The 23,069-nt window shown below is 30.9% G+C and overlaps 2 protein-coding genes across 2 annotated transcripts; one reads left to right on the top strand and one right to left on the bottom strand.

Annotated features, from left to right (window-relative positions):
• Positions 1–3,431: 3,431 nt before the first annotated feature.
• Positions 3,432–5,850, bottom strand: LOC126738101 (uncharacterized). The gene is made up of 3 exons (XM_050443251.1): positions 5,635–5,850; positions 5,462–5,581; positions 3,432–5,408 (listed from the first exon to the last, which is right to left on the bottom strand). The coding sequence occupies exons 1-3, from the start codon at positions 5,729–5,731 to the stop codon at positions 4,594–4,596; spliced, it is 1,032 nt and encodes a 343-aa protein (XP_050299208.1). The 5' UTR covers positions 5,732–5,850; the 3' UTR covers positions 3,432–4,593.
• A 7,127-nt stretch (positions 5,851–12,977) lies between these two features.
• On the top strand, positions 12,978–21,330 carry LOC126738104 (lysophospholipase-like protein 1). Its single transcript, XM_050443254.1, has 4 exons — positions 12,978–13,235; positions 18,887–19,008; positions 19,062–19,206; positions 20,882–21,330. The coding sequence occupies exons 1-4, from the start codon at positions 13,160–13,162 to the stop codon at positions 21,223–21,225; spliced, it is 687 nt and encodes a 228-aa protein (XP_050299211.1). The 5' UTR covers positions 12,978–13,159; the 3' UTR covers positions 21,226–21,330.
• The last annotated feature ends 1,739 nt before the right edge of the window (positions 21,331–23,069 follow it).

Genomic DNA, 23,069 nt, shown 5'->3' with positions numbered 1-23,069 from the left:
GAAAAAAATATACCAGTTTCCAATGAAAAAAATTGTAATTAACCCCAATTGGATTGTAAATAAATATATAGACTTGCTATTGAACTACTAATCTATTAATTAGGGTATTTATATTTTTATCTGAAAAAAAAATTCATATACTTAATTATTAGGGGGTTTAAGGCGATAATATGTTATCTTTTGTTATTTAGTTATATAGTAGTGTCCTTTTGATAATTATCTACGAATTAAATTTTTAAATAATATTTATTTATTGTTAAATTATTACAATTACAAATAAAAGGTATTGTTATTTCAATGTGAATTTTTAAACCTTTCTTACACAATTTAATGTTTTAAGTAAATTTTATCAGGACAATAGCAACTGATTTTATAATTATACCTGCTAAGAAACGAAGTTTAAAAAATCCAATTATGAGGAAAAGAAAAAAAACAATATAAGAATAAAATTTTAATTGAAACAAAAAATCTAAAGCCAATAAATCCAAAATAGTATTATAAATATAAAAATAGCATTTACCGAATCAATACTCTAAAGTGACATCTTAGCCCTGTCAGTTCCATCAATCGCGTATGACAATAAATAATTATAATTGAATCTCACTGATTTATAATAACGAAATTAAAACAAAAGATTGATTCAATCTTATCAAAATTTTACATTGGAATACCCAACCTATAACCACAAAACTTTAAAAACTTATTTTGGGTCTTCTCCATTGAAGCATATATTATTAATTATAGATCATATAAAGGAGACCATACAATTGTAGCATATTTAAATTATGGCCTAATAAGAGAACAATATACACTCTTCATAACATCAATTGTCACTGCAATATCTCAACTAAACTTAGAAAATGCAGTTGTTAAAGTTAAAATCCTCATTGAAAACAATTCCAAGACATTAACTTGGTTTTTATATAGCGAGTTAGTATTAATCATAGTATATTTTGATTCAAACTTTCTACTACCTGTGAAAAAGTTCTAATATAAAAGCACTTATCAATGTTGAAGTTCAGGTTTTTAAGACGACTCTTCGTCGAATCTTCTTCGTTCGAGTTTTTACTCTCTGCAGTAAAAGAATGTCGTTCAAGTTCTGCAAAATTTTAAATAATTCGCAAAGAACAAAACCTTACATAAAAGTTGATTACTAATAAAGAGATTGAATAATAAGGATGAGCGAGCAATGGCCAACTTGGTACTCCTGAACGAACATCTATAACCTTCGAAAGATAATTAAAAAGCTTTACTCTCTCCACCCAACGATTTAAAAAGCTTGACATCCACAGCAAAGCTTACTCGTTAAATCCCAAACTCCCTGGTTTAAAAAGCAATAAATCTTTAACTCTGTCAAAGGGTCTGGAGAAATCAGTATAGGTGACACCCACTTGTTCTTTTCTCTCTAAAGCCTCTAGTAGATCCATTGCATACGACAACAAATTAGTAGCTGGCTCTACCAGTTGTAAATCTGTGTTTCTCCGCAGACAATAATCCTCGATTCTGACAATACAATTTTATTGATGATATATGAGCTTATCACACAACTTCGGAATAGCTGACTGGAGATACCACGATAGTTCTTAATATCATAATTATCGCCTGATTTAGAAATAGGGGTGATTTAACTGACTAACTCTAACTTTTTAGGTAAATTACAATTTGTAGTATCATAAACAGCAGCAAAATGGTCGACGGATAGATCAGCAATGATATGGCCATCATCTGCAGATTGATCATTATTAAAGTGCATATAGTTTGGTACAGAGCTACATTTTCTCTTATAATTAACAAATCTTCAGAAATTCGAAGGATTGTTTCTTAGATTAATAAGAGCAGTAGCATTATAAGAGAGGAACAAATAATGATCATAGGTTTTTGTTTGAAGATACTTTTGATGAAATAGGAACAAAAACATCTAGAGCTAAATCTATCATCATCCTAATTTACAAATGATTTTGCCAAGTAATCATTATAATTTTAGATACATTTCATGATACTAGTGGCTAATCACTGTTTAAAGAATCAATTCAATTTTGAATGAATTTGTGTGTGTGTTAATGAAATGCTTCACTTCTGAAATTAGGATTAGCATTTTATCAGAACATCTAACTCAGGTAATCCCTTTGTTCATAGATTTTTCGCAACCATCTTTTATTAATTAATTATTGATTATTAGTTTAATTAATCATATGTAGCGGCAAAACAAGTAATACGATCTACCTTCTTTGAAAATGCGTTTTAATCTAACTTGTCTCCAAAAAAATGTCAGGGTCTTATGTTATAAACGTCCCCCTTTCTTATCACCATACAAACAAATGAAGTAACAAAATTCAACAGAAATCCATACTAAGTTAGCCCTTTCTCATGCAACTTAAAAAAACAACCACACATTTTCTAGTTTTAAATATAATGCCCTACAGAGTAATATTTTAAGATAAAAAATATGATGGAAAACATTATATTTAATTTATACAGAGTTAACTAATATAATATAATACACTTATCTGTGACTTATCTAACGCGTTTGATGGTGTAAGTCACAGAATACTGCTGCAGAAGCTAGAAACCTATGGATTCAGAGGAGTTGCTCTCGACTGGTTTCGTTCTTACCTATCTGGAAGAACACAAAGGGTATTCTTTGACAATGATTGACATATATTTTGACAATGATTAGGGGCAAATTTACTATCTTTGCGGATGATACAACAATACTTTGGCATGACACTGACCCCAAGAGGTTAAAGAGTTTTATTGATGAATTGTTGTAAAGTCATGGTGTGAATCTAATAGATTAACTTTTAATATTTCTAAAACTAATATTTTAACTTTTAAATGTAACTTCGGAACTGTCACTTTGCGATGAAACAATAAGTTCTTCTGAAACATGCAAATTTTTGGGTCTGACAATTGATAAGCAATTAAAATTTGAAAATCATATCTCCTCTTTAATAGGGAAGCTACCATCCAACAGTGATGCTATTAGAGTAATAACACATTCTCTGGGACTTGATGTGGCTAAAATTGCCTATTATGCTCTTATTGAGTCTCATCTGAGATATGGTATTGTGTTTTGGGGTGTGTGCTCTCAGTATTTTTTCAGCTCTCTTTTTATTTTGCAAAATTTATTTATTTATTAGCTCCCTTTCATAGCTCCTGGAGGCCATTATTTTTAAAACACTCTGTCCTGACATTGCTACGCCTTTTTATTTTAGAGACTGTCTTATCCACAAAAAATATCGTCATCAGCTTGGCCCCTCCCTCCTTGGGTTACAATCTCCAAACAACCTTCTCTTTACCTCTGCCTATCCCAAAAAGTGAGCAGATTAAGTCCTCTATTGTGTACGGGGGCAAAAGGCTTTTTAACCATCTACCCCTTTATATAGGGCTAATAAATTGTGAAAAACGTTTTAGGAAAAATATAAAGAAACTTCTACTTGCTAAAGCATTTTATTCTCTAGACGAGTATTTAAATACAACTTTTTGACAGTGAGGAGATTTGCGTAGCGTGATGGGACTTCTTAATACTTTTACTTTTTTAATTTTGTTGCTTGTGTTCTATATTCTATGTATGTAAGAATTGTTAAAAATGTTTATATTTTTGTAAAAGATGTTGTCAACTATCTTTAAGGTTTTATATAATGCTTTGTTCACAAAATATTATGTTATGTAACAATAAAGCTATTTTTGACTTTGACACTTAAATATTTAGTGTAATGAACTAGAATTTCATCATACATAATTATTTGAACCACCAAAAGCTATAAAACAAATGGATAATTACTGTTTAAAGGATTGATGAAATCTACCATAATGATATATATTTTGGTTAATAAAAAGAGATATTTAAAAAAAAACTATGATAAGATGATATCGTTTACCATCTGGAAACTATCTAATAACAATAATAATACATCAGTTTTTATTTCAGTAAATACAAATTCTGTTTATTTTAAAAAAAGGAGTGAAGTGTACAATAATTAAATACATAATGATAATTAATAATCTGTTATAAATGAACCTTCCGAGGCCAATGACAATTTATATTAAATTAACAAGCATATTTACAACTATTTTTCGACAAAACAATAAGGCTCTTAAGTTTTTGCCAATTTAAACATTGCTAGACTAAGACAGTGGCTCCATAGAGGAGGTAAAATAACAACAATTGTAGAAGTGACATTAAGTATTAAGTAAGAGGTTAGTTTTTTAATTTTTTATTTGATGTTGAATGAATTTTTTAGTTTTTGGTAACAACTTTTTTTTACAACTTGTGTATTGGTAATATTATTTAGTAACAAAGAAATGGCCTAAGTTAATTGAATTTCCAAAACTGAAATTAACTTGCCATGTGGTCTAAAATAGAAAACTCAGATTTGAAAAATTAACCTGACATCAGTTGTTTAGCACAACTTAATATTTTTTGTATAGTTTGTGTTATTCATTTAACTTGGTATGAAAATGTATGTAATAATATAGAATAAAATTCAGCACATGTTACTTACAACCCTTACTGTTCAAATAAATACACAAAAACTGTCATTAAAGATATTGTGGTTATTTAAAACACAAAATATCATGCCACATCTTCTTTTACTGCTCTATATACCAAGAAACGCCATAATCTGGATCCACATTTATTACTTTTTCACTAAATTGATTCCTCATTTCTGCCATTGCAGTCCTTATTTGCCTAATAACTTTTTCAAAAACTTTCACCTCCTCCATTGACTGAATTTCACTGACTGCTTTAATCAAATCATTTTTTAATTCTTCCTTACTGATTTCTAAAAGTTTGGCATCATTCCTGATTTCTATTGTTAATGGCCTATCTACTTCTTCCTCTTGTATAATTGTGTTTTGGAAACTCAATGTTGACTCCTCAGTGTCATGCCCAACATGGGTTTGGGTCCATAAGGCCTCAAAACAATTATCTTTGGTCCTCTTTAGGTAAATATTAGCAGGACAATAGGCATTCATTTTGTTAGAGCCTTGCCTTTTTAAAGGTCTAATACCTTTACCCCTTGGACGATAATAACCAGAGCATTGACATGTAAAATAAGCATATTTTCTTTTTTCACCATTAAGGTTTCCATTTTTCTTAACATATACAGCATTGGTGGCTACTTCTATCTCACCTTTCCACTTTGAAAACTGCTCATAAGTGTTGAATACAATGGTTTCCGAATTAATAACTAAATTGTGATCAGATTCAAAGTGACTAACCAATTCAGACCGGTCTATATGCCCAAACTCACATAAGGGGCAAGATTTTTTAAATATTTTCTTTATTTTATCATGAGCTAGTTTTTCATGGCTTTTTAAATGCTTAAAAAAAGAAAAATTTTCCCCACATATTTGACAAATGTGCTTCAACAGATTATTTCCCAATAAAGTGTATCGTTTATCTAAAAATTAGTACTTTTTTAAATTCTTTTAAGTGAACTTAGCAGTGACTTACCATAATGGAACTTCAAGACATGCCTTTTAAAGTTTGAATGGTTGGTGAATGCTTTAGAACAAGCCTGGCAATATTCCGATGGTTTATATAGTTTTCTGGGGGCTAATTCGTTTACTTTTTCTAAAAACCCACTTCATTAAAGGCTATTATTGGTTTTAGAATACCACACTTACCTGGGTGGAATTGTTTAACATGAGCTCTTAAATTGGAAGTCTTCGAAAATGTTCTATAACACACAACACATAGATTTGGGTTATTTTTTAGGGACATTTTTAAAATAGGCAATAAGCAGTTTAATTTAATTCAATAAATATAAATCATTGTCAATAAAATCCTAACTACTCTGTTGATGTTTATATCTTATAAGTGGGTTGCCTATTAAATGAATGGAAATTCGTTTGACACCAAGAGTGAGGTTTGAAAATTTATTTAATTAAGGTGCAATTCCATTAAGGGAACATTCACCGAACATTTCATTACAACGTTTTCAGAATGTCATGTTCTATGTTCAAGCAATGTTTCTGTATTACAGTAAGATTTAATAAGGGCCTAAGCTATTACCTGAAAAATGCAAATATTTGTATTAAAATGAAAGTGCGTCTTTTAATGTATCACATTTAATTATTTATAATAACCGGAAGGGATTTAAACCTGCAGCCTGCCAGCCAGATATGGCTACAACGCTATATAATATCAATTATATACAGATTGGTTCTGCAGAAACTGATGCATTGATGGACTCATAGGAAAATTTGGCAATGTAACGGAATCTTGATGTTGAACTTCTAAATGCACTCGGTCTAACAAAAACGCAATTTGGAAGCGACTTAAGAAGCTAAATATAATAAATAATTATTCTGAAAAGTCTAAATTAATCCCAGACAAACTAAATAATCCTATACAGATATTAAGAGCTTCTTTAACCCATTCGGCCCCAATGGGACAAATAAATCCCAGCATACATTTCATAACATCTGCCGGGCGCTATCTGTCCCGTTTTTAATGGAAATTGTCATTAGCGGGTATTTTAAGGCTTTAACAATGGCCTCCCCGATGGACATATTCACTAAAATTTGTCCTCAAAGTTTATTTACTTTTATTGCTGAGTCTTTGAAAAAAAGCAGGCGACTTTCACTCATGCAGGGGAGATTATGATTACTATTGGCTGCACATTAGTTATGTGTTTCAATAAGGTGCCAAAACTTGGCCATTACTGGTCACCGCATCCATCTTTGGGAAACAAGGCTATTAAATTGGCCATATCCAAAAGCAGGTGTTTGTTTTTACTATCCAAGCTTTATTTCAATAATCCAGTCAAGCCAGAAGGGGCTAGTAAGATTTACTATGTACAAGAGCTTCTATCTTGCTTCAAATATACGTTTTAGAAATATCAATCCGACAGTACAAGTCAAAGTATCGACGAGAGCATGGTGGGCTTGACTGAAACAATATATGCCACAAAAACCTGTGAAAAGAGGCATAAAATTATGGTCTAGATGTGAGGCGAAAACAGGATATACATACGATGCAAATGTATATTGCGGCAAGGACGTCGTTGAAAGGAGCGAAACTTTGGGCGAAACTGTTGTAAAAAAATTATGTGAAACTATACAAAATCCAAACGTAGTTCTGGCCTTCGATCGATTTTTTACATCAGTCCGTTTGATGGATTCCCTCCAATACCCAGCTGGGGGAAGAGCCATTATTACAAGAAAAGACATGCCAAAAAAATTCATTGAAAAACGAAAAATGTCTAGGGGTGAATGCGAGTTTTTATCAAATCAAACAAACTCTATTGCGATCATATGGCAAGATACAAAGCAGGTTATTCTTTTGAGTAACTGCCATACCCCTGATATGACCTGTATGAAGAAAAAAGACAAGACTGGGCAGAGAGTTGACGTATCATGTCCCACTGCTGTGGACCTGGCTGTGTGGCTGGCTGGCCTGTGTGGATCTGGCTGATCAGATGTGTAGTGTGTATGACTTTGGCAGAAAATCATGCAAATGGTGGAAAAAAGAATTTTATCGACTTTTGATGATTGCTGTTGTTAACAGCTGGGTAATATATAATGACTTACGTCGTACCCAAAAAAAGATACCCTTACTGGAATTTTTATTTACCTTATCAGAGGACCTAATCGAAGAAGGACAACAGTGAAGTTTGCTGTTGTCAAACTCCGAAGAAACAGTTGTGGAAGACCATCAAAGAGATCAAAAGAAATGAAAAATGTGGGTCATCACCTTCCAATAGAAACATCGAAACGGCGAAGATGTACTCGTTGCGCTCTTCAGAAAAAAGAACGTAGAACCACTACTATTTGTGCAATGTGCGATGTAGGGTTGTGCAAGCATTGCTTTGCGCTTTATCATTCGTCCTAAAATACTTACCTTTGCGGTTTGTCTTTTTGTGAATAAAAAAAATACAAATTTTGAAATACAAAAATGTGTTTTTTTGGCCCCTAGAGATATTTATAACCCACCTAAAAATCCCGCTTGGGATCTATTTGTCCCACAATTTTTTGCTCTTCCTGTATATATATTTTTTTAAATTTTAACAAGTATATATTGTCAAATGATCTCTTAAAATACCATAACTCGCAAAAACATCCTTAAAATCATTAAAAATAAAATTGGGTCCCAAAGGGTTAAGCAATATTCAGGTTCTGCAACAATAACACATGAAGATCTTTTATCCTTCTAGCAACAAAATAAAAAAACTAATTTTGCATTTTTTTTCCATTCCTACCGTTGATGTTGATGAGGTTAAAAATCAATTGTATTTATTAAAATTTTGGCATTTGGCGCTTATTATAACTCGCTCATTATACTTATTTAAGTCATTAGTTTAACCAGTAACTATTTTACCATGCCTCTCCAGAGTTCTTAAAAAAATAATGGATACGCAAATAACGGAACACTTAAAAGTTCATCAAATTTTACCAGAATATCACTCAGGATTCAGAACGGGGAATAGCTGCGTCTTTGACCTTGCCAACATCCTGGATGTTTAAATTAGAAAAAATCTAATTTCTTCTAGAATTAGAATTAAGATATCTATTAGTATGAGTTGGTTTACGTTAAATTCTAGTTTCAACATCTTGTAAATCTTTTTTAATTAAAATATCAAGAATAGGAAGCTGACCATCAGCCTCCTTTTCGAGAGTAAATTTTATAGTGGATTCTTTGAAGTTATTGTAATTTAAAAAATTTATAAGATCTATTTCGTTATACCGATACATTGAAAAAATATCATCAATATATCGCCACCATATTTTAGGTTTTTTATCAAATGTATTAATAATTTCAGATTCAAAATTTTCCATCAATATATTGCTTAAAATTGGTGAAAGAGGAGAACCTATAGCCATATCAAAGTTTTGTTAATAAAGTTCATTTTTGTATAGGAAATAAGTAGTTTTTACACATTAGGTTAAAAGTTTTAAAATTGTACTAACGCTTAGTGTTGTATGTTCTGCTAAATTATTATCATTCTCTAATTTATTTTTAACAATATTTAAAGTTTTGTCTTTTGAGGGAGAACGATGCTGGAAAAACTACTGCTTTAGTCCTTCTAGATTACTCTAAGGCTTTCGATACCATCAACCATAAGCTTGTACTACCATTCTTTTATACATAGGATTCTCCAAACAATCAGTACGTATGATAAAAAATTATTTACAAAGAAGATTGCAGTCATTGGGACACTTCGAATACTTTATAATTAATAGTGGAGTTCCACAAGGTTCTATTTTATCTCCCATTCTGTTTTCGATTTATACCTGTAACATCATTAAAGCCCTACATAGGTGTAAATCAGATCAATACGCTGATGACATTCAAAGTAGATATGAATTTTTTCCTCAAGATTGGATACATGCAAAACAAACTATTGAAGATGATCTGGAGCGTTTCGTAGAGATTTCTAAAAAACAAGTATAAATCTAACAAAATCAGTAGTGTTCTATTTTGGTAAAAATAAGTCGGAGTTTAACAAGAGGATGAATGTAACAAATCATCGTAATGTTGTGCCCGTTTCTGTTTGTTTTAAGAATTTGGATTTTATGCTCGATACGGAACTAAGATTTAGGGAGCACGTTGATCTCTCCATTAAGAGAGCTTATTTTTCATTAAAACTTCTCTATCCACATCGCCATATACTAACAGTGAAACAAAAAATTGAGTTATAACAGGTATTTTGGTTCTTAGCTTCTTCAATTATTGTAGTATGTGTATGTATCTGTGATGTAGTATATGGCCCATATCTGATCCAAAACGATGAAGCTAGGATTCAAAAAGTTTAAAAGTCATGCCTAAGATTTATTTATGGAATAAAAAAACACCAACCTATCTCGCACAAACTGTTTGATGCAAAATGGTTGAATATGAAGAAACGTAGAGAATTGCATTTTTAAGTTTTTCTCATAAAATTATAAAGACTAAAACTCCTCCATATTTAATATACAGAACCCAATATTGAATGGACGTACATAATCTAAGCCCAAGATATGAAGGATTAATACTTCCTCCTCGGCATAAAACATTTATGTTCGAACGCAGCTTTTCATACAATGTCTATCGCTTGTACAACGGTATTCCCGCCTATATAAAGGCATTGACAAAAAATTCAGATTTTAAAAGAAAAATGAAACTCTGTCTTTGAATCATAATCTTTAATTATTGATAGGCTGTCGAGTCGAGTATTATGGTTCGACGCCGGATGTTATAGTTAAACTGTCAATTTGAACTTTTTGTTGTTTTGTTTTACATTTTCATTGTCTGCCTAATATTTCCATTTGAAATCACTTAAAACGCTGTTAATGCTAGTTACTCTAGATAATACTTATAATCTATACTAGATTAATCCTTTTGCGGCAGCAATAGTATAATAATAATAATAATAATAATAATATTTTAATCCTAAATATCTAAAATATCTCAAAATATTGCATATAATAATTTGAGATATTTTAGGTACTAAGTAATTTTAAGTATTTTACTAGGTGCTGGACTCGAACAATGTTTAATGCTTTTCAGCTCCTTTTTGCATTTCAGTAGGTAAAGTATTTGTTAAGAAAAACTATATGTATTGATACTCTAATGTAATATTTTTTACCGATGCAAATAAAAGTTATTATTATTATTATTATAATATTATACTGTTTTTGGGAGAACGCAACCAAATATATTGATAGTTTTCGCATTTTCGGTTTTACCGGAAGTAGATGTCGCCTTAATTAATTTAAATGGAATTCCCGACAAATATTGAATGTTAAAAATGTTCTAATGTCTTTTTTTGGTGGACAGCCCCTAGTAGTTGATGACAATATGGTAAAAAAATGACTACAATACGAAAATTTGTGAAAACAGTCGATGTGCTGAAAAACTATGGATTCTTTCTTTACAATTCCAACAGTTTCTATATACCTAGGTATACCGAAACTTTTGAATCCAATCAGATCACACTAATTATATAACCGAAGCACTTAAAATTTTCGATATTACGAAAATTTTAGGATCCAAAAAATGGCTCATTTCGAAATTTTTAAAAATTCATCAATTCTTGAGTTCTATCAGTTAGGTCTTCTAATAATTCAGTATATTTCTTTTATGTGAGGTGCATTTTAGCCGTTGGTGTTAAAATTAACAATTAAACTAAATTTTTTTTCTTCGATTTTTTTAAAATCTTGTAATAAAAGACACTACTCAGATCCAAACTAAACTCCGAAGGCAATCAATATTATGGTATTATCAGACCTTTTAGTCATTTAAAAAAATTATGCGGAGAAAACTTTATAGATAGTTTTTATTTAGAACCAGTTATACCTAAAAATAATGAAGTCGATTAAAACATTAAAATAAACATATTCAGGATCAAATTAATCCAAAAATTCTTCAAAAAGGCACCTTCTTTTAATGTCATTGAAATTGTGGCTTACCTAAATTGCTACTTTTCCTCTTGCTTGCTACTTTGCTACTTTTCCTCTGAAGGGATCTTTCCCGATAAGTTAAAAAAATGTTTTATCGTGATTCCCTTACGCAAAGAGGGAAGTGATATTAAATAGCGTTGCCAACTTTCGGCCTATCTCATTATTATCAAATTTCTCAAAAAATATTGCAAACTTTGGCTAAAGTTCAGTTTATCGATTTTTTAGAAAAGAGCCATAAATTAGCTCATTTGAGAGAACAGAGAAAACAATGTGTGTGGTAGTAAGTACCCATGAAACGGATGGATAATTGTATTTAAGTACCTATATTATGCAAGAAGTACCTAGCTAATCTACTGATAACCAGATATCTTACCAAGTGATATAAATGAGGATCTATTATAAATGAAATGCTGATTTGAAAAAAACAAACTAGCACTGATAATTGAATCTAAAACTGAATATGTATTAATAGTCGTTTGATGTGACACTCAAATCACAAAACAGCTTTACCACTAAGCAAAACTCCTTATTTTACTCTCGTCACGTGTTTTGCTAACTATGTTAGCATATTCAGGATAAATTTAAAAAATCTCTTAAAAATATTAACAGATTAAAAATCCAAAAAACACATTAGATGAAATTTACAACTTAATCTGGAACAGATGGTCAAAACAATGTCAAGTAAGAGGCAAAAAAAAGGATGTGGACTTGCTCAAAGAGTGGGCCATATATTCATACACTATAATTCAAACACGCGGGTCTAAGTAGAAAGCAAATAACAACAATAAACAGGATCAGATACAATCATTGCTTTTTACCTGGATATCTATATAGGATTGAAGTTAACTATCTCATCTATTGAGATAGAGAGAGAATTATCGATTGAGAAAGCAGGCACTAGACTAACCGCAGATTTAGACTGACTACTAACAGAGACAAACCAGAAATCTTGGACATCCAGTATATACCGAACCCGGGGTTGGAAAAGGATAGGATAAGAAGTTACCAGTAAAGTTCAACAGACTCCAGAAGCACAGAAGCTGGTCAGAAAAGCCTAGAAGCTTCTGACCAAGAAAGCTTCTAGGGTTTCTTGCTCAGAAGAAGGGATCTAAATCATTGTGGAGAGTAGGTGGCACACCTTGGTAAACAGTATTTGAACAAGTTTATTAACTTCAAACACTGATAATGATAAAAATATCTTCTTGTAATGTGTTTTTTCTGGTACTTTTAAGGACCTTCGGAAAAAAAAGGGGTTTGGTTTAGGCAATTACACCTATGTGTGGGTTTTGTTTTCTAGATACACAGTTTAGGATCATCACAGATGAGGATCCTTTGTTTAAAGTGAAACAAGTCTGTTTTACTTTTTATTGTAACTTTTTTAAGACCGAGAGTTCGTGTTTCATTTTTATTTTTAATTTTATTTTAATTCAACAGAACACTAGATATATTGATTGTTCAATTAATTTCGCCAAAAATTTTGAAGATTGTAGATTCTACTCATATACTTATAAAGAGTTTATAAGTATATGGTTCTACTCTTCTTATCAGCTGATTTTATGACAATGTTCAATGACAGACCAAATCTGGAGCCGATTATTATGTAAACAAATGCTAATGAAAACACAATTACATGCACAAAAATTGTAATTAACATTTTTCCGGTTATGAAATTGACTAGGAATTGATCGTGCTAACAATTTTTCCAGTTTTTCGATTTTATTTTTCGTTTCGTTTCGGAGCTGTTTTGGGATACCTATTTGAAGAAATAATGTCTCTAACCTCATTAATTAAAATTCCATCCAGCAAAGTTTGTTCTGCCTCTGTGATATTTTTACATGGTTCAGGTAAATACGTATCTTTCTACATATTTCTACAAAAAAAAGGGGTTATTCCCTAATTAAATAATTTAACAACCAACTGCACAAAGTCAGTAAAAAGGAACTTCTGTGCTGTACCTAATAAGTATACTTCGACTTGCAAAAAGCTTTTGATATTATATTGCATTCCATCCTCATTAAAGTGCTCGCTGGCAATAGCTGGGGACTGGCTTGAAATATTTTCTAACTAATCATAGCAAATTCCTTAAAATAAATAATATATTAATTTTGCCAAAGTAACTTAACTTGGTGGACCTTGAGGTACATGTACTATTTTGTGTCAATTTTGTTTATTCGGTACATTAATATGGTTTGTAATCTTGTTGGGTTTAGAAAAATTAAATATTATCCAAATTCAGTTAACTTAAGTTTAAATATTTCTTTTTTTTTGGGCTTGTGCTTGGCACATTTAGCCATGTGTTCTGATATAGGAACTCATTCATAATGGAACAGGTTGTTAATATAGTATTTAAAAAATTATACTACTGGGTAGTATGACATTGTATTCTCATTGTACCTAATAAAGAGAGTATAAAAAAAGGAATAGTGCAAGAAAGATTAATACTATCTTAGACAGGGTGACACGCTTCTTGTCCTGGAGCCAATGCAGGACATTTTTTAAAAGACAAAACATAGGGGGGCTTGGATAGGTAGGTAAACAATAGGGAGAAATATTTCTAAAACATTAAAAGAATAATCTTATTTTATGTAAAAAAATTTACATTTAGGTTCCATAAATATGCAAGTTCTTTAACATAGGTACCATATGAAAAAAATAACTATATTTCTTTTCTTTCGTTTTATGCCAAGAAAACCTTTGAATAAAATATGTCTAGTAGGTATAGATCTCAGTGCACTAAAAATTTACAATCTCAATTTACAACAATTTACAAATCCATTTAATATGCTAAACTACATACATACATTTACTTGTATCATGAAATAGACAGTCTCATAAATTTAAAAATTACATTTTTGAAATTAAAGACCATTAAGAATTAATTCAGTTCCAAGTGAATATTATCCCAGTTTTGTAATTCCTATATACACATTTTTAAAAAATATTTTCTGAGATAGCTAAGTTATCTCTTATATATGTAGGAAAGATATTAATGAGACTGGAACTACTACATGTGAAATGTTTTTGGCCTATGGGTTTAGATGTCCTTAGTGTTCTTATCATATCATCTTAATTGATTCTGTTATGGGGAACATGATTGATACTTTCACATTTAAGTGTAGGCTTTTCACTTAAAGGCTAAAATGAATATATAATGTCATGAAACATGTTCATTATATTATCAAAATGTTAGATTTTTTATTTATTAAATTTAAGAGAATTTTTTAGCAGAAAAAACTGTAGGTACTAATTGTAGTATATTAGTCTGTTGTAGAACCCTTGCTTGGGTATGGTTTGTTAATATGGAGCAGAATGTATGATGTTAATATGAAATAGTTAAGGTATTACAAAACTACATAATTAACATTATTAAAAAAAAAATGAAACTGTAGCTTATTTAAATATTATATATTCAAAGGAAATGGCAACACCAAAACTTTTTATAAGAAGTTTCGAAGAATAGTAAAATTAGTTGCAACATAATTTTTTTTTAAACAAAATTCTTTATTCAAGGTTTTATAATTACAAAAAAAAATCATTAGATATTAATACAAGGCATGTTTTGACTTAGAGGGTATTATCATAAACAACTCCTCTAGTACTGATAACAGATCATTTAAAAAATACTTAAATACTAAATCCTACAAGATGTTTGATGGAAAAACTACTGTTTCTAAATAATACATATAAATTATATTATATCTTTTTATTTTATTTCTTTTGTTCATTTATAAAACTTTTTTTTACATTTTTTACTTCTTAATACAAACATACATGTTTTGTTTGGAGTGACTCGAGGAATAACCCTTGAAGTACTCTACAGTTATTGAGCATGGTCAGGTTGTCAAAGCTAGTTTAGTTGATAAATTATTAAGAACTTGATGAAAAGTGAACTACTTTTTTCCTAAAACCTATATTGAAAGAAATCATGATTTATGTACTTTGTTACAAAAGAGATGATCTTTGTTTTACTAACCAATTAAATCATTTTTGAAAACATACTTATTAAAGATATAGGGTTGTATTTGTTTGTTTGTGTTTTAGAATCAGATATATGAGTTTTAATTTCCTTTGGAAATAAAAGAAAATATCACATAACTGCCCTACAAATCTTCTAAAAAAACAACATTTTGTTAATTATTTGGGATCGAAGCAATATAATTGGTTTGCTTAGAATATAGAGACCATAGAGAATATGGGTAAATATGAGATTAAATTAAAAAAATATTTATATTTTCAATAATTATACTGAATACTGACATATAAAACCATATCATGTTTTAGATGTTACATAATATAAATTAAAAATTAAATGTTTGGAAAATAATGTATTGAACTTATCGTTAGTTATATTTATTGTATTTTTCTAGCACATACAGATACTGGATACCTAGGTGCCATAATTCATTGCTTTCTTTTTTTGTTAATAAAATTCTATATATATTCTTTTATTAAAGAAATTAATAAACTAGAAAATAATTTTGAAAAAACAAAACAGATTTCTTTAGTAGCTCACAGCTAAATATGTAAAATTTACAAGGGAAACAAAGGAAAATTTCATTAATTTCTAGATTAAATAAATTGAAGCAGACTTAAGTTAAAAATACAATCCATACCAGCAAGTATTGAACAAATATCTGTTGTTTTTAGTGTAAGAAGAAGCTCAGATATTTTACTCATATTTTGTTTACTATGTATGTTATATTGCATATTCCACTCAAATTGTGACTATGCCATCCTCGCCTAAGGATCTTAAGAAAAGAGCAGAGAGGGGCAGTAATAAAGCGAGCCATAAACGGTCTTTTTTTGGCTCATGTAAAGGAATCTTTTACTTATAGTTGCACCATAGTTTTACCATAGTTACACTACTCTCACTATACGAGGGATGTCTTTTAAGTTTTGCATATAGAAACATAGAGAGCGTCACTAATCAAATGTCATTAGTCAAACTTAACCTCAAACTTTACTTTTCTTAAATTCAAAACGTCAGTGCGATACATATAGTTTTACAGCTACAGTGAATTTTTAAAGGTAGCAAATTGCGCATACTATGGAATTAAACAGAGAACATTTTCGGGCCATCATTTTTTACAATTTTCGAAGGCAATTATCTCAACAAGAATGCTGTGCTGAGTTGATTTCTGTTTTCGGTAATGAAGCACCACATCAGTCGACAGTTTCTCGTTGGTATGCAGAATTCAAGCGTGGACGGGTTAGTCTTAGCGACGATCCAAGGTCAGGTGCACCAAAAACGGCTGTCACCCAAGAAAACATCGATGCTGTGCGTATGCTTATCACGGAAGATCGACATGTGACATATCGTGAGATTGAGGCTTCATCGGCGATTTCAAAGACCTCAATTCAAAAAATTTTGCATGAAGAATTACGGGTAAGAAAATTAGTTTCCCGCTGGATACCGCATCTGTTAACTGAAGAACAGAAAGAAGCTAGGGTGATGTGGTGTCAAACAACTCTAGACCGTTTTGAGGCAGGAAACTCTAAAAATGTGTACAACATTGTCAGTGGTGATGAATCATGGATTTACTCATATGAACCTGAAAATAAACGTCAGTCGTCTGTATGGGTATTTCAAGATGAAGAAAAGCCAACAAAAGTCATTCGTTCTCGAAGTGTATCCAAAAAGATGGTTGCAACATTTGTCTCAAAAGCAGGTCATGTTGCAACAATTCCTCTGGAGAATCAACGAACTGTTACTGCCGATTGGTACATTACCATTTGTTTGCCGAAAGTCATCGCTGAGCTTCGAAAAGCGAACCCACAACGACGAATCATCCTCCACCAAGACAATGCAAGTTCGCACACAGCCCGGACAACTATTGAATTTTTAACTTATTAAAACGTCGAATTATTGGATCATCCTCCGTACAGTCCCGACCTAAGTCCCAACGATTTCTATACTTTTCCAAAAATCAAGAATGAACTGCGTGGTCAGAGGTTTCAGACGCCAGAGGAAGCAGTTAACGCCTTTAAAAATGCAATTTTGACAGTACCCACAAACGAGTGGAATAACAGCTTTGACAACTGGTTTGAGCGCATGCAAAAGTGCATTAAATTTCGTGGAGAATACTTTGAAAAACAATAAAGTCGTTAAAAGGTATTTTTTGTTTTATTCCAGCTGCATATGCAAAACTTAAAAGACAACCCTCGTATACATTCAGTGCTTGGTCAAAAAAACATAAATGAATATCATATATACCTAAAGTGAATATCTCCACTATAACACTGGGTGATATTCCTAATGTCCTTATTATGCTTTCGCTGAGGACAGCAAGATATTATTTAGATGCTTAGAGTACATTTCAGTGAGAAGGAATAATAATCTTTGGATTAAATAGCATTTGGCATAAAAAAATTTAGTAATCTATCTGTTACACTTGGTCCAAACATTTTGCTAAATATGGAATTAAGCTAAGAAAAATAAAAAGTTTATTTAAAAAATAATCATGTTACAGTTTTATGTAGGTAGATACAAACTTAATTATAAAAAAAAATGTGTAGCAGCTATACAATATAAATAAAATGTTTCATTTCTTTATACTACAAGAAACTACTAGAGAAAACGATTAATGTGGTTGGGGTGCAACTACATTAACCGTAATCATTACACGTATGCCATAAGAGCTTATAATAAAATTTTTTGACATACTTTGCGCCAAAATATAGATCAATATACATAAGTTTTTGAGTTTTATTAAAAAAGTATTCAATGTAGCAGATCCATCTCAGATGATTATCAAAAAACACAAGTACATTATGTTATTGACATCATAAATGTTTGCATACAAGTTTGATTATTATAATAAATACCTCGTGTATTTTTATTTCAGTAATATTTGGTAAACCAGCCCTAGTCATAGAATAACATACAACGTTTGACTTATTAGCATTTAGAGACAATAAACTAAAATCCAACAATCTTTTAACAAGTATAATAACTTTTTCAGCCTGTTTAAATACTTCGTTCCCAAGTTTCAAATTTTATATTATCGGTGTGTCATGTCGTCACTATAGCACACCACAATGTCACGGGATAAAATACGATATAAATGGCATCAATGTGCAAAGTTATCTTCCTAATGTAGATCGGAAAGAGATATATAATTTTTACTTTGGATACTTTTTGGTAAAAGGGTGGCTTTTTTAAAGTATGGTATAATAGTATAGGTCCCAAGACTGTATCCTGTGGCAAACCACATCCCATATGACTAGAAGTCCTCAAGGATCCTCCAATTTTAACTTGCTGAACTTTATCATCTAAATACGATTTTAAAAGATCATTTAGCAGCTTCCTAATACTCTTTTGTTCAAGTATATCCAGTAAGATGTGATGTGTCACAATGTCACCAGGCTAAATCTAAATCTGCTAAATATTGTACTATAATATAGTACTTTATGTAATTTTATACAAAATGTTATTTATATTATGGAATTTCGTTACATTTAGGTACAAAATATAGATTATAAATTAACATTTTAGGTGACGCAGGTCAAGCATTTTACAACTGGGTCAAGTTCCTAGTAGGAGATTTTACGTCTCCTCACATCAGTTACTATTTTCCGACAGCCCCTTTGAGGCCTTATACACCTTTAAAAGGCGAGGTTAGAATGTTAGCATTTATTTGAAATAAATAATTAATATAACATATTTTTAGGAAAGTTATGTTTGGTTTGACAGATATAGTATTACACCGGAGGTGCCGGAGCATGCCGAAACCCTACTAGAAGTGGGAGAACAAATGAAGATTTTAATAAATGATATCGTAAACACAGGAGTGCCATTAAATCGGATTATTGTTGGTAAATGTCTTATAATAAATTAGTTGTTACGAAGTTTCTCCAGATAATTAAAGAGGAAATTAATAAATTCTATTATACCTCTCGATCTTGTGTAAGAGTACTTTTGGTTTGTACTTTTTGGTTTGTACTTTTTGTTTGTATCTATTAAATAAATAAATATAATATAATATATACTAAGTTTTAGGTAAATTGAAAAGTTAGTTTGAACGATTCCTAAGGTGTCATTAGTTTTTTCTTAAAATTTTTAATTAATTTCGCACATTTAAAATTAACGCCAACAAAAACGGCTAGAAGATTCAGTAACTTTAAATATTTTTTTGCTTGTTGAATATTGACAAGTGTTATAAACTTACTTTTTCAAGGACGAAAGGTCATCAATTTTATTCACATCATAAACGATTCCTTGAATGCATCTAAAAAAGGAGTCTTTTTTTATTGAGTGAAAGTTCAGTTGAACATACTATATTATTTACCACCCTATTTAATTTTTTCCGATCATTTCAAAAGTTTTTGAGTCCTATTTAGAACCCAAGAAGTGTGAGGCGAATGAGATCTTTCCTATCTGATTGGAAGAAATCACTTTGTCCACCATGAGAGTGTAACAGAGTAGGGAATTTCTTGGGGTGCTGTTCTGGGACCAGCTTTGTTTCCTATTTATATAAATGACCTTATTTTACACGACCAGAGAAGCAACTTATTTGAGCAAGCAACAACATTGACTAGAATGCTACTCGTTCGGAGACTAATGCAGCGTGATTCTTGTCTAAAAAGTCTCTTAACTCTTCCAAGACGCAGAAGATTAATAAGCAATTTTATACTGAGGAGAAATCAGATAAATTGGGATATTTTGATCTATTATATAATTTCTTTATATAATAGGAGTTTACCTAGATTCTTATACTATGAATTTGTCTAAAAAGCTGTTATATTAAAATTGTAAGCAAATTTGTAATAGGTCGAATGTTAAGTCTATGAATTGCTTTTATTTATTAAAAAAGTGAGTATAATATGGATTTCTTTACTTTGGTTTCTCAAGTAAATAAATTTCATATCACAATAATATATAGTCCGTTGGATTATAGTACACAATCTACCTTGGATCGTATACCTCAAGTTAATTTTGATAAGCTTAATAATAAATCTTTACGATTACGTTTCGTTATATTTAATTCAATCTAAGTGCAATCATTGTTAAATACAATATGTACAATAGGTATAATAGTTTTTATACACCCACGAGCCGAGATTTTATCTATCGACCTCTGAGCTCGTTTCTTCTTCTAAATATCCTACCTAAGTTTTTTTTAATTGTCTAACTTTATTTTTTATTGAAATTAAAAATAACGAAAAACTTATTTATTGAATAAAAAGACCTAATTTGAACCAACCTTTCAGTAGTCAAATCTACTGCCGTTTTTAAGGTAAATAAAATGAAATTTAATATATAAAACTAGAAAATTAAATTAAATATATAAAACTACTAAGAACAATTAATCTGAATTTTCACTTAAAAAAAGTGAAAATTCTGTTACTAACTTTTTTTTAAATGCCCTTTAAATTAAACACTCATAAATTATGTCATGCATTATACGACTACCTTAATATAACATTTAAACTTATAAAATACTTTAAATATTCATTATATTATGTGATTTCATTGAGTTTTATTTTTTAGGTGGATTTTCAATGGGAGGAGCTCTTGCCCTCCATACCGCATACCGTTTTACTCCCGGACTAGCAGGTGTTTTTGCCTTATCTTCTTTTTTAAACAAAAATTCGGCGGTTTATTCAGAACTGAAGGAGGCACAGACACCACTGTATATGGCACATGGGGAAAGAGATACAATGGTACCTATTTCCTGGGGCAAACGCACTTTTGACGAGTTAACGAAATTAGGCGTGAAGGGAGAGTTCGTGCCTCTCAGTTATACTTTACACGAGATTAAAAAGGGCGAAATTGAAGCTTTATTTAAGTGGATTGAACATATATTACCTCCTGTAGAGGAAATTAAATCTTAGATAATAGGATATTTTCTGACTGTGGTTTCTTGTTTGTAGCCAAGATAAGTATAAAACGTATTTGTAAGTTTTATACATTTTAATATATTGTATACATTACATGTCTTTTGTAGTTACAATTTTTTTTGCTCTGACTAAAGTCAATGTCAAAACTTTCAAAATGTCAAAAAAGAGAGAAAAGTAATTTAATAAACCTAATAAAACGCGTCGGCTAACGCGTTTTGGGTAAATTTTCATAGGTAGCCAAATAAAATTGATGAGGACCGTCTACAAGGAGAGATCATTACCTCCACTCCTCTAGAATGTGATGTACTGATACGCGAATTTAAAAACGAGAGTCTCTGCTAGAAATATATGCAGTTGACTTTTAGTATATTTGGGGTATTTGGAAGTATTTGCTGATGATTCTGAACGACCAAAATTCGAAAAAAGATTAGTAAGGAACTTTGCATTCTTCCATAAAGTGATATGCGGTGTCCTCCGCCACTCATAGTGTATCCAGCACTTTTGAATCAGTTTGGAACTGGTTGTGAACCTGGATGGTCTTTAAGGCAGCCTGGCTGCCGGATGGATTGATTATTTCGGTCCCTCTTTGACTTTCTACATTGTAGCTTCCTCCAAAATGGCGAACACTTCTTTTTGAAACTTCTTTTGTAATATCTTTCGAGCGAGAAAGCTTGTCCTAGATCGATGTTGCTATGATACACTTCGGCTCCGGACAACCCTGTATGGGCTATTCTTAAATCGTCTGTGTTTAGATAGTCATTTTTATATAGGATACAAGCGCCTCCCTTTGAATCCACAGTGTGGGTTCCGGTTTGCTAGCTTCCGGTTGCTTGCTAGCAACATTCAGTAAGTCCCTTCCAATTTCAGATCCTAGATAGATTTCAAATGAATATTTTTGGTCTATAATTTTTATTGTGAAATCTTGAAAATGAATGGATTTATTATTTTCAATTTCTATGATAAAATTAATTTTTTGATGCTTCGAGTTTATAAGGTTTAAAGACTTACAAAACGCAATTCTTTCGCACCTCAGCACCCATCTTTAATATAGATAGGTGTGGAATGTATTACCAAATTTAGTTAGACTTGTGTGTTTATTGTTAGTGTTTTTATTCTTATCTTTACGGTTTTCTTCAACCTACGTACTGTGTTGACAAAATCCCCATTGTCATTTTTAATCATACACAATTTTTAACTTTTTCAATTATAATGTTAATACGCACTATAATCTATGGAGTTTCAGGATTCAGACATAGTTGATTCGGTTGTTCTCTTTAATTTTCAGTACTTGTTGGTTTTGTTTGACTTTGAGAGCCGCGAAACTGGTCACGATTTGTCTTATTAAAAAATAAAACTAACGTAGGCATTTTTTGGCCAAAAAAGAGCCTTTGTCCCTCACTGAAGAAAAGACCTCCAAAAGAATGAATAATTTGGATAAGTTTTTTTTTTATCTTTAGCCATAATCATTTTGATATGGCTTATAATATTGTGGCTTATATTACTATAATATTTGTGTTTCATACTTTGAGTTAATTCTCAGAACAATTGGTCAGATAACTGTATAAATTCAAACAGTCAGAGTAACAAAATGTTTTTGTTACTTTGTTACTCCAAGATGTTTTCCTGACATACCGGCATGGATTTCATCTAGTAATTCTGAAATCTGATATTTAGGCACAACGATTCGCCTTCTTTTCCTTTAGTTATCTTCCAAAATTATGGATTCCCATTGTGCCCAATATAACTTGACATTGGTAGAATACTTGGCAAATTCTTCCCAACTACCTAGAACTTCCTCTTAGCCTTTTATAAGATCCCTATTTTGCAATTATCATCGG

This window comes from Anthonomus grandis, chromosome 7 (genome assembly GCF_022605725.1).
Source record: "Anthonomus grandis grandis chromosome 7, icAntGran1.3, whole genome shotgun sequence".
Taxonomy (NCBI): domain Eukaryota; kingdom Metazoa; phylum Arthropoda; class Insecta; order Coleoptera; family Curculionidae; genus Anthonomus; species Anthonomus grandis.
This window is presented reverse-complemented; position numbering and strand designations above follow the sequence as displayed.

Bases quoted from the DNA above. Each gene is read 5' to 3' on its own strand.
- LOC126738101 (XM_050443251.1), bottom strand. From the start codon at position 5,731: ATGTCCCTAAAAAATAACCCAAATCTATGTGTTGTGTGTTATAGAACA. The intron at 5,582-5,634 runs GTAAGTGTGGTA...GTGGGTTTTTAG, and splicing joins TGTTAAACAATTCCACCCAG to AAAAAGTAAACGAATTAGCC. The intron at 5,409-5,461 runs GTAAGTCACTGC...ACTAATTTTTAG, and splicing joins TGTCTTGAAGTTCCATTATG to ATAAACGATACACTTTATTG.
- LOC126738104 (XM_050443254.1), top strand. From the start codon at position 13,160: ATGTCTCTAACCTCATTAATTAAAATTCCATCCAGCAAAGTTTGTTCT. The intron at 19,009-19,061 runs GTTAGAATGTTA...ACATATTTTTAG, and splicing joins ATACACCTTTAAAAGGCGAG to GAAAGTTATGTTTGGTTTGA. The intron at 19,207-20,881 runs GTAAATGTCTTA...TTTATTTTTTAG, and splicing joins ATTAAATCGGATTATTGTTG to GTGGATTTTCAATGGGAGGA.